This window comes from Rhododendron vialii, chromosome 4a (genome assembly GCF_030253575.1).
Source record: "Rhododendron vialii isolate Sample 1 chromosome 4a, ASM3025357v1".
Lineage (NCBI taxonomy): Eukaryota > Viridiplantae > Streptophyta > Magnoliopsida > Ericales > Ericaceae > Rhododendron > Rhododendron vialii.
In genome coordinates, this window is record NC_080560.1 from 36,195,826 (window position 1) to 36,208,468 (window position 12,643).

The 12,643-nt window shown below is 39.8% G+C and overlaps 1 protein-coding gene across 1 annotated transcript; it reads left to right on the top strand.

Moving 5' to 3' along the window:
- The first annotated feature begins 9,506 nt into the window (after positions 1–9,506).
- Positions 9,507–10,374, top strand: LOC131324091 (early nodulin-75-like). The gene is made up of 2 exons (XM_058355919.1): positions 9,507–9,679; positions 9,770–10,374. The coding sequence occupies exons 1-2, from the start codon at positions 9,508–9,510 to the stop codon at positions 10,117–10,119; spliced, it is 522 nt and encodes a 173-aa protein (XP_058211902.1). The 5' UTR covers position 9,507; the 3' UTR covers positions 10,120–10,374.
- The last annotated feature ends 2,269 nt before the right edge of the window (positions 10,375–12,643 follow it).

The following is a 12,643-nucleotide window of genomic DNA, read 5'->3' on the forward strand; positions in this document are numbered from 1 at the left end:
AAGGTGATACCTGAGGATCCGATTCATTTATTTCGCAGGTCTCAATGTATGCATCAATCATCCATGCAAAAAATCAGATTGACTAGACATCAATATCCACCTAAACAAGTTAAAAAAGAATTGGCAGTCCGTGTTGAGTGTCCATTTCCCCTATAACCAATATAATCGATTAGATATTGTTGTAACGAACGCTATGAATGCAAGCTAAGAACGAGAAATTGAAAACTAAACAAGAAATCACAAAGACACAAGATGTACGTGGTTCCCCAAGATGGGTACGTCCACGGGCGAGGAGAGAGAGGATTCACTAACCAACGTGAAGAAGAGATACAAAGAGTCGGCTATAATCCGTAACTCTAGAAAGGCCACAATATGAAAGCCCAAAAGATAATTTTTAGAAGTACCCCAAAAGCCTTATTTATAATAGGCTACAAAAACGGGAACAACATAATTAACCAATGTGGGACTAAAGAATACAAGGCATTCCTAACAATTCTCCACTTTGACTTGAATTCCACTGAACCAAATCACCAAATATAGCTATCCCCTTCTAACCTCTCACTCGCCAAATGCCCCCGAGGGGCGATCAACTGCAAATACCAAGCAAGCCCAAGCAATGCTTAAACTTGGCAACCGGAACCGGTTTAGTCAACATATCTGCTGGGTTATCTGCCGTACCCACTTTCTTCACCTCAACTTGCTTCTGTGAGATGATATCCCGAACGAAGTGATACCTGACATCGATATGCTTAGTCCTCTCATGATACATCAGATTTTTAGTCAAATGTATAGCACTCTGCGAATCACAAAATACTGAACTCACACCCTGTGCAAGACCAAGCTCACAAAGCAAACCTCTCATCCACAATGCCTCCTTCACAGCTTCAGCAATGGCCATATACTCCGCTTCTGTTGTAGACAGCGCAACTGTAGCCTGTAAAGTAGCTTTCCAACTAATGGCACTTCCGGACAGAGTAAAGACATAACCTGTCAGAGACCTCCTCTTATCGTGGTCACCGGCAAAATCCGAATCAACATAACCAACAGCATGATCACCAGAATTGACAATCCCAAACAATAGACCAACACCTGCAGTTCCGCACAAATACCGTAGTATCCATTTCACAGCCTCCCAATGTGCCTTTCCTGGACGCCCCATATAACGACTAACGACACTAACTGCATGTGAAATATCAGGACGAGTACATACCATGGCGTACATAAGGCTCCCAACTGCGCACGAATATGGAACCTGAGACATATACTTCTCCTCATCCTCCGACTCTGGTGACAACTCAGCTGAAAGTCGAAAGTGTGCTGCCAAAGGGGTACTGACTGGCTTCGAGTTCTGCATGGCAAAGCGCTCAAGTACTTTAAGAACATAAGACTTCTGATTCAAAAATAATTTGCCAGCTACTCGATCTCTGCAAATCTCCATACCCAAAATACGTTTTGCCGCACCCAAATCTTTCATCTCAAATTCACCACCTAACTGTTGTTTCAACCTGTTGATTTCTGACACACTCTTGGCAGCAATAAGCATATCATCAACATACAACAGTAGATAAACAAATGAACCATCTGGAAGTTTTCGAAAATATACACAACTGTCATACTCACTTCTTGAATATGACTGGCTTATCATAAAAGTATCAAACCGCTTATACCACTGCCTAGGGGATTGCTTGAGGCCATACAAAGATTTACGAAGTAAACAAACGTGATCCTCCTTACCAGAAACAACAAATCCCTCAGGCTGACGCATATAAATCTGTTCCTCAAGCTCGCCGTGCAAAAACGCAGTTTTGACATCAAGTTGCTCTAACTCAAGATCATAACATGCAACAATAGCAAGTAAAGTGCGAATGGAACTATGTTTTACAACTGGTGAAAATACCTCATTGTAGTCAACACCCTCCTTCTGGCTGTATCCTTTCGCCACTAGCCGAGCTTTAAATCGAGCGTCTTCTACCCCTGGAATACCTGGTTTGCGCTTGAAGATCCACTTGCATCCAACAATCCTCTTCCCTTTCAGCGGTTCTACTAACTCCCATGTCTGATTCTTCTGAAGAGACTCAATCTCCTCATTCATAGCAACAAACCACTGTGCAGACTCAGCGCTCAAAATAGCTTCCGTATAGCTTGAAGGCTCCTCATACTCAACTGTTTCAGCAACTGATAAAGCATAGGCCACCATCTCAGAATAAGCCGAATACCTTTCAGGAGGCCGAATCTCCCTCCTTGGCCTATCTTTAGCAATAGTGCGTGGTTGCTCAACTAATGCATCAACCTCTGTGTCTGAACTCTTGAACTCCTCTTCAATTGGCTTCTCAATGTGCTTCTTCCCTGAGTCGGAAGATTCACCCAAAAACTCCACCTGCTTTGGAACACTATGTTCTTGAACTGTATCATCAACCTGCTTAGACCCCTTAATCAGATAATTTTCATCAAAAGTCACATCCCTACTGATCAAAAACTTCAAATCATCAGAGCACCATAACCTGTACCCTTTGACACCTGCTGCATAACCCAAGAAAATACACTTCTTGGCTCGTGGCTCCAATTTACCCTCATTCACATGAGCGTAAGCTGGACACCCAAAAACACGCAATACAGAATAATCAGCTGAATGACCTGACCATACCTCAAACGGAGTCTTACACTCAATAGCAGTCGACGGAGACCTGTTCACCAAATAGCATGTTGTGGAAACGGCTTCAGCCCAAAATTCTTTGCCCAATCCGGAATTGGACAACATACAACGTGCCTTCTCCAAAAGAGTCCTGTTCATTCGTTCAGCCACACCATTCTGCTGAGGGGTTTTTCTCACTGTGTGATGCCTCACAATGCCCTCATCACTGCAGAACCTATCAAACTCGCCAAGACAAAACTCCATACCATTATCAGTTCTCAAACGTTTTATTTTCTTACCAGTCTGATTCTCAATCAAAGTTTTAAACTGTTTGAATGTATTAAAAGCGTCACTCTTATGTTTCAACATATACACCCAAACCTTACGAGAGAAATCATCTATAATACTCATAAAATATCGAAAATCACCTTTAGAAGTTACCTCTGCGGGACCCCAAAGATCCGAGTGAAAATAATCCACCGTGCCTTTGGTGCGATGAACAGCTGTACTGAATTTTACCCTGCACTGCTTGCCGTAGACACAATGCTCACAGAAATCCAGTTTCTCAATTTTCTGGCCACATAGCAAACCCTGTTTGCTCAAAACTGTCATCCCCCTCTCGCTCATATGCCCAAGGCGCATATGCCACAAACGAGTCAAGTCTGAATCTGAAACCTTGGATGAAGCAACTGTTGCTGCAGCACCTATAACTGTACTGCCCTGGAGTGTATAGAGGTTACCACGCTTCTGACCCTTCATCAGTACTAATGCACCCCTTGAGACTTTCAAAACTCCACCTTCACCGAGGAATTTGCAACCATGAGAATCAAGAGCACCCAGGGATATAAGATTTTTCTTCAAATCTGGAACATGTCGAACCTCAGATAAAGTCCTAACAATACCGTCATGCATCCTAAGCTGAATCGTTCCTGAACCAACAGTCTTACAGGCCATGTTGTTGCCCATCAAAACTGTACCACCATTGACCGCCTCATAAGTAGAAAACCACTCTCTATGCGGACACATATGGTATGAACATCCAGAATCTAGAACCCACTCGGTATTAGAGCGAGAATCGCCCTCTGTAACTGATAACACATTATCTGACTCATCTGAACTTTCAGCAATTCCAGCAATTACTTTACCCCCTTTCTGGTCTTCTTTTTCCTTCTCCTTGAGTTTTAAACAGTCACTTTTCCAGTGCCCGGGTTTCTTGCAATAATTGCACTTTCCCTTCTTCTTACCTGATGATCTGGATCTTCCCCTATTACTCGACTCCACCCTTTCTGTTGTTCTTCCCCTAACAAACAAACCCTCCGCATGTGCATCACCCTCACCTGACACTTTTTTCCTCAATTCTTTCGAATATAGGCTGGCCTTAACATCCTCCATGGATATCGTGTCTTTGCCATACAATAGGGTTGTAACAAAGTGCTCATACGAAAGTGGTAAAGAACATAGCAAAATTAGGGCTTGGTCCTCATCCTCAATTTTACTATCAATATTTTTCAGATCCATAATAATACGGTTGAACTCGTCTAAATGATCTTTAACAGGTATACCTTCTCGCATACGAAACGTATAAAGACGTTGTTTGAGATATAACCTGTTGGTGAGCGACTTCGTCATATATATGCCTTCCAACTTCAGCCAAATTCCTGCTGCTGAAGTTTCTTCTTCCACCTCGCGAAGAACGTCATCTGCCAGACTCAACTGAATAGAACTCAGAGCTTTGGCATCCGTATCATCCCAATCTTCCTCTCTGATTCCAGAACTAGTCTTGCCTAACAAAACCTTGTGCAATCCTTGTTGGGTTAGCAGAGCATTCATCTTTACTCTCCAAAGACTGAAACTGCTGCTCTGCCCATCAAACTTCGCAATCTCAAATTTAGCCGCCATAGCCACAATCGGAAACGAAACCCTAGTTTTTGCAACCTAAGGCTTTGATACCAGTTTGTTGTAACGAACGCTATGAATGCAAGCTAAGAACGAGAAATTGAAAACTAAACAAGAAATCACAAAGACACAAGATGTACGTGGTTCCCCAAGATGGGTACGTCCACGGGCGAGGAGAGAGAGGATTCACTAACCAACGTGAAGAAGAGATACAAAGAGCCGGCTATAATCCGTAACTCTAGAAAGGCCACAATATGAAAGCCCAAAAGATAATTTTTAGAAGTACCCCAAAAGCCTTATTTATAATAGGCTACAAAAACGGGAACAACATAATTAACCAATGTGGGACTAAAGAATACAAGGCATTCCTAACAGATATAGCCTTCATTTTCAACCGATCAACCTGATTTGTAGCATAAATAATTAGTACATCTATACAATTAGCAAACGAATGGCTTGAATCGTCAAATGAAATCACGGTGTGTAACATTTTGTGTCAAATGAGGGTCACATGAAAGGATGTGGATTCTAATACCGATACGATTAGATCGAGTCATCATCTTCATCCGATCAACCTGATCATTTGCATAAATGATTAGTAGATCTATACAATTAGCAAACAAATGGCTTGAATTGGGAAATGAAATCGTGGCGCATAACATTTTGTGCCAAATGAGGGTGACATGAAAGGATGTGGGATTCTAATTCGTTAGCACATCCATGCATGATATTATGTGATGTATTATGTTTGCATGAATTAGTCAATTAGACTAACAGCTCTCATTGTCATGTACTCTACTAACTCACTGAAGACTCATTATGTGATTTTCGAAATGTGATCATCATAGCAATGTTTTTTTTTTTGGGGGGGGGTTACTTAATTACAAGCGATGTTTTATACAGATCCGAACACAAACATTTCACAATAAGTCGATCCTTCCATATGGGCTTCTTGTACTCGCTCTTTAAAAGAAAGTTGCGTGTGTTCACATGTTTCACAAAAACTTAGCGCACCTAAACTCAGGGAAAATTTCAAAAAAACCCCTGAACTTTTTGACAATTCGCAAAAAAACACCTGAACTTTCACTATTAACAAAAAAACACCTGAACTTTCTGACAACTCCCAAAAAAACACCTGAACTTTCACTATTAACAAAAAAACACCTAAACTTAGCATTCCGTAAACAATTAGACCCCCGCCGTCCAATTCCGTTAGTTTGTAATGGATGGAGCTAACGGAAGGCGTTAACTTTTTTTTTTTTACTTTTTACATTAAACAATTACTTTTAACTCTTTCTTTTTTTATTGGTAAATAAATATGCAATAAAGTTCTTTTTTTTTTCTTACTATTTATCAAAAATTACTTTAACTCTATTTTTTACTATTTACAAAAATAACCTTAACCAACATCTTTTTTGTTACTTTCAAATTTTACCTTTCTCCTTCTCTCTCTCTCTCTCTCTCCCTCTTTTTTTTTTAGAATTTTAACCCCACTCCACCAATCAACTGCCAAAACTCTAGCTCTAATTTCAGAAATTCAAAATTGCTTTTAACCTCCTTTTTTTCAGCATTCTTGTTTTTTATATTTTTTACTTCCAAAATTACTTTTAACTCTTTATTTTTAGTAGTAAATAAATATGAAATAAATTTTTTTTTCTTATTATTTATCAAGAATTACTTTAACTGTAATCTTTACTATTAATAATAATAACTTTAAGACCCATTTTTACTTTCAAATACTCTCTCTCTCCACTGATGAAAATCCTCCCTCCTCTTGTCTCCACCGATCAGTTTGGAGAAACCCAAAATTCCTCTATCAGTTGGTTGTGGGGTTAAATTTGAAAGTAAAAAAAAAAAAACGGGGCGGGGTGCGGGGAAGCAGGGGGTGTTAAAATAATTTCCGTAATAGTTAAAAAATGGGGGTGAATAATTTTTGAAAAAGAGAAAGGAAAAAAGAACTTTATTGCATATTTATTTATGACTAAAAAATGAATGAGTTAAAAGTAATTTTTGGAAGTAAAAGTAGTAAAAAAACGAAAAGGTTACAAAGAGGAGGTTAAAAGAACTTTTGAATTTCTGAAATTGTGGCTAAGGCTTAGGCGGTTGGTTGTGGGGTTAATTGGTGGTGTGGAGTCGATTCTAATAAGAAAAAAAGGGGGAGAGAGAGAGGGGGGAAAGGTAAAATTTGAAAATAAAAAATAGGGTTAAAGTAATTTTCGATAAATAATAAGAAAAAAAGAACTTTATTGCATATTTATATACCAATAAAAAAAAAGAGTTAAAAGTAATTTTTTAATGTAAAAAGTAAAAAAAAAAAAAGTTAACGCCTTCCGTTAGCTCCATCCGTTACAAACTAACGGAATTGGACGGCAGGGGTCTAATTGTTAACGGAATGCTAAGTTTAGGTGTTTTTTTGTTAATAGTGAAAGTTCAGGTGTTTTTTTGCGAGTTGTCAGAAAGTTCAGGTGTTTTTTTGTTAATAGTGAAAGTTCAGGTGTTTTTTTGCGAGTTGTCAGAAAGTTCAGGGGTTTTTTTGAAATTTTCCCCTAAACTCATCCCAACAAAAGTTCAAGTGGTTGGATCAACTAACATAAGGTTCCTCCTCTCCTACTCGTCTTGAGTTTGATACTTTGGAGAGGGGGCTCCAATTTAACTTGCACTTCGGTGGAAATCTGGTGACAGAGCCTGTGACGTGGTGACAAATAGATAGGTCAAGTGGATTCCCCAGTTGATCGGGGAATCGCTATGCTGGTTGCTGGTTCAATTTAGTCCACCCTTTTACCGAGGAAAATAAGATGGATGTGACTAAATTAAGAATAGATGAGTCAAATTCAATTTGAGACACAGCTTCACCGCCAAAGATGAGTTTGTCTCTTCTATTTTATTGGCTAATGTTTGCAAAAGTCTTACCTAAATATGGGGTAAATGAAAAACAAGGACCAAAGGAACTCTCTCTGTAACCTAGAGCATGTCTCTCAAAATAAACCCTAGCCGTCTCTCTACCTTCTCCTCCTTCCTCTAGGTTTTCACTGCCCTTATGCGAGGGTGGGAGGAGAGGATTTTTCCCTCGATGAGTGTTTCCTTCCTTCATAGTGATTGTTTTCGCTTTCAACAACTCCTTTTAAGTGAGAATTTCTCTCTCGATTTCAGATCTGAGAGTTTCTACATGTTATCTCTTCTTTCTTTTTTCTCTCAGCTTTCCCTCCATCACTGAGGTGCCGATTCAAATTCTAAACGTGGTGGTGGTAATGGTTTCCTAATGAAAGAAGGTGGTGGTGGTGCGGCGGTCCAATGACGAATTAGATCAATTGGCTTGCCGGTCTCGCTACTATGGGTGCTTTGGTTTTTTCAATCAGTGTGAGTTTCATTTTATGCGTAGGAGTGCAAATAGGGTGACAAATTCTTTGGCTATGACAGGTAGTAATGGTCTGGGCCCGAGAAGGGTTCGTGGCTTTCTAGTCCTTTGATCAAGGACGAATGCTATTTTTAGATAATCCTATTTTAGGTGAATATCTTGTGTACTTGTATTTCCTATCAAAGAAGCTTTTACCATTTTGAAGGGGGGGAAAAAGAAAAAAAAAAAAAAGCGGACCATAGCAGATGCAGGGAGGGGGACAAATTATAAGTGCAATTGTTGGATTTACATCTCTTTGTAGGTCGGAATTTCAACCTTTTCAACTCTAAGGGACCCGTGAAATTAAAGTGACGAGTTCTTTTTATCAAAGACATTAACATAAAGAAAAAGGGTAATATTTCTATAGTTCACATCAGTATACCATAGCTTTCTCCTAACACGAAAGAAGTAAATTCCACTCGAAAAACTCGTTCTCAATGTGAATGGAGTAATTTTGTCCCTTAATTTCAACTGCTTTGTGTTACACCTTCATCCATCTTAGTATCAGAAGAGTCTTCCAGAGAAAAATTTGATCTCCTCCAATGGAAATAGGCTTTGAGAAGTCCATGCTTGTATAAAGAATTGATGGCCTAAACTTTTGCATATCATCAGCACAATTTCAGTGAGCAGAACTGCTACCTCTTATCCCGATGGAATAAAGCAGTACCGTCAGACCATGTGTGAGTTTCGCGCTTAGGTCTCAACTTTTGCAAGCCGCAAAAATTCGCCTCGGTCGAAATCGACACGAAAACATTAGTATAGAACAACCAATACAGATTGAAAAAATGAGTTTTGCAAGGATAAGACAATTGAAGACCAACAAAACAACGTTGTACATCTCCAATTAAATAAGTATCATATCATACTCAGCTGGCAAAACAGTCTTCGTTTATAAGACACTGAGTTACAAAATGGTTAAAAACTCCATCGAGAGGTTGATGGGTGTCATACAGAGACTTTTCCATGTCTGCATTGCTCCATTCATAGCCTGTATTTCCCTTCATTTACAAGGGTAGGAACTCCAATCTGAACACAAATCGATACATAAACTCGATCACTATTGCATTACTATGCTGTCAGGGAATCCCAGAATCAACATATGGATGTTCATACGATACCGAATTCGTAACTATACAACTACGACACAGGCTAGTTTTACTGAGTGCACACTAGATATACCAGCAATATATCAGCTCTTCTTTTTTTTGATCTGGTCCAGCAATATATCAGTTGCACTTGGTATTTCTGTACCCCATTCCGCAATTGCGCCTTGATTGATGTTAAGATTAAGTGTGCCCTTATGTGAACAAACGTACTTTTGATGTTAAAACCACGAAATATAAGCCCAGTATTACTAACACAAATCAGGTACAGAAGTTTGTTTTCAAAAAAAGAGAGAATGAACATGCAGTAAAGAAGGTTTGTTTTTTTCAGCTGGTAGGCGCCCACTGTCCAAATGTCAAATATCTCAACGTAGTTGGACCATATGATCCCAAAAAAAAACAATTACAAGCCTAAGATGGTGACACGTGTCACTCCGCCAAAGGCTCCAAACCACTATAAATTAAAGGGAAACCAACCTTAAATGGCACTATCAACTAGAATTTCACCACTACCATTTGATTCAAAGATGTCTCTGAAATACTTTTTACTAGTGTTACTAGCAATGGTGGCACTCGCCACTCCCTCATTTGGTGATTACCCTAAGCCACCCCCTCATGAGCCCAAACCACCGACGTATATGCCTCCTAAGGGAGGTGAAAAACCACCACTGGAGCACAAACCACCAATGGGTATGCCACCCAAGGGAGGAGAGAAACCACCAATGGGTAAGCCACCCAAGGGAGGTGAGAAACCACTACCGGAGCACAAACCACCCATGGGTGAGCCACCCAAGGGAGGAGAGAAACCACCAATGGGTGAGCCACAGCCACCCAAAGGAGGTGAGAAACCACCACCAGAGCACAAACCACCAATGGGCATGCCACCCAAGGGAGAAGAAAAGCCACCAAAAATGGGAGAGAAGCCACCACCGGAGAAGAAGCCACCGACTCAAGGCCATTACCCCGGACACAATCTGATGGAAAATGTTCAAGACTTTGGAAAGCCACCACGAAAGGTGATGCCTCCGATGTCGGGCCCATCAAAGAAGCCATATGGCCCTCACAAGCCTAAATCACCACCCCATTCCAATTGAGTGTGTTGTACTACTACTCATGTAGAAATAAGAGCCATTACCGGCTCATCTAAATGATGATTATAAGTCAGGTGCCACTGTATGAGCATCACTACTAGGTGCAATTGTCATGTTTTTAGAGCCGCCATTGTAACATTCCTGGTCTGCGCTTGTAGCACCGCAGAGATGGTTATCAGGTTATGTATTGCATTCTCTTAGTATTCTATTGAAGCAATGTTGCGGAATATAAGATTAAAGGTTGAAGAGGGCAGAAAATGGAGAGAATTGCATCAGCTTATCATTGACCTACTAATCTAAATCTAAATAAAAATAAAAAAGGATGAAACCAGGGGGAAGGTCTATTGGTTGGCAACAAGATTACAAAAGAGGAAGAAGTTATGAAGGACAAGAATGCATAATCCTTGAACACCATCACCTGCTGAAACTGCATACCAAAAGAAACCTTCTGTTTACCATAATCACAATGATAATAGTTCATTGCACCCTTAGCAAAACCGGCAAACATGCTTATGAAATGAAATCTATTGACCAGATTCATTATAGGTGTGACTATACAGCAAAGGCAAAGTTCAAATCATATGGATTAATAGGTGTCTGATTGTCCTGGATTTTCAATCGGTGAAAGCTGTAGGCACATAGCATCTCAGAGAATTGAAATCCATGTTGCAATGTAAATTTTACACTGTATGAGCTGTATATAGCATTTTTGTAATGTTACCCCAGGTAATGTTAAATCCTCAATCCACATTACCAAGTGGACTAATGTTAATTTCCTTAATCGTAACATCCAATTCATTAGTATGCTTCTCATGCCAAACCTTTAGGCCGGAGATATAGCTACATCATCTAGCCAAAATTCAATGCATTCCCATTTTCCCCTCACTGCACAAACAGAAGAGGAAATTTTCCAGGCATTCAGCTGACCTGTTTCGAGTTACATTTCCACACTACATTGTTCAAAGAGGACTCCTACATACACACCTTTCGACCACAACTCCAAACACAACTGCGTCCAGAACCGTTTGATGCACATGGGTTCACATGCATCGAACGGCTCAAGACGCAATTGTGACCAGAGTTGTGGTCAAAAGGTGTGTATGTAAACAATTGGGAAGGCAACAACTACACAAAGAATACCAAAAAAGAACAATAACACCAGTCCATCTATAACGCCACAACAAGTCTTCAACTCATAGCCATTCAGTTTCTGCCCCTTTTAGAAAAGAAAAAAACACTTAACTCCAATCAGTCTTCTTGCAGTCAGTGGCGGATGGAGCATAGGACCAGCAGGGGCACATCCCCCCACTGGAATTTCTTGCTTTTTTTGGCATTTAGACAATAATTGCCCGTCAATTTTTTATGTAGACGCATCTCTCAGGTTCCCCGAAATCTCAAAACCCTTAATTCTTCTAAACATAGCAAGTTGGAAATAATGGAGCAGTAATTTTTACTAGTAAGTTCTTTAACAAGGGTTTGGTTGATAGAAAAATACTAACCACCCACTAATGGGTGGTATCTGGCCTCAATATATATTCGAAAAGAACATAACAGGCGTAAAGAGTGTTTTGATTTTGACAAATGTTAAAATGTGTTTGAGAATCCAAATTTTATGGCTCTATGCCCACCTTGACCACCACCTAATGAAGTGTAGTTAGAAAAATTCATTAAAGCTAATTATCTATAGATTAACATTGAGATCAATGGTTGCCCCTACTGAACGTAATACCTGGCTCCACCAATAGTTGCAGAACAACATTTCATTACTGTGTTTTACTTGTATCTGGTGCCTTCACACAATGTGTAACTAGTTTGTTGACGACTGCAAAATTATTTCCAACTATCCTCAATGTCCACAGGGGTTGCCAAAAATATGGCCTCCCTTATGATTTTCTCCACTTATTCACTAATCCTTTCAAAGAACAGGACATGAACACTCGGTCCTCCACAAATACTAAGTATTGAATCCAAATGTTCCTAGCTAAATCACAGTGCAGAAGTAACCGAAAGGCACGTTGCACACATGTTGGACAAAATGGAATAAACTATCTTCCAAAGTAGTATACAAATTATGATCTTCTCATGTATTCCTTGTTACCATTTGGACATAGGGTTTCTTCAGTTGGCATCCTGTTTACACCCATTTCTGGCAAGTCCAGTAATAGGGAGACACATGGAATGTGGGCCTGGGGCAATGTTCAACAGGACGCCAGAGTAGTGTGGATCCAAGCTTTGAGGAGATGAAACGAACATGATAAAGGTTGTAATGTGAGAACAAATGATACCGAGTCATGTTTGATAGACCAAGAAGATTTGATAAATAATGAATTCAGGTGTCTCAGTGTCTCACACACCATATGCAATAGCATGTATATTAGGGTTAGTCAAACCCTAACACTTGTCTCCCTCTCTTACAACAATGTCTACAAACTATAAAACTGCAATTGAGAGCAATTGAAACAATAAGTTCCAACACATAAATTTTAATTTCCGAACAACACTGTGAATTACTCCGAGATAATTTGTG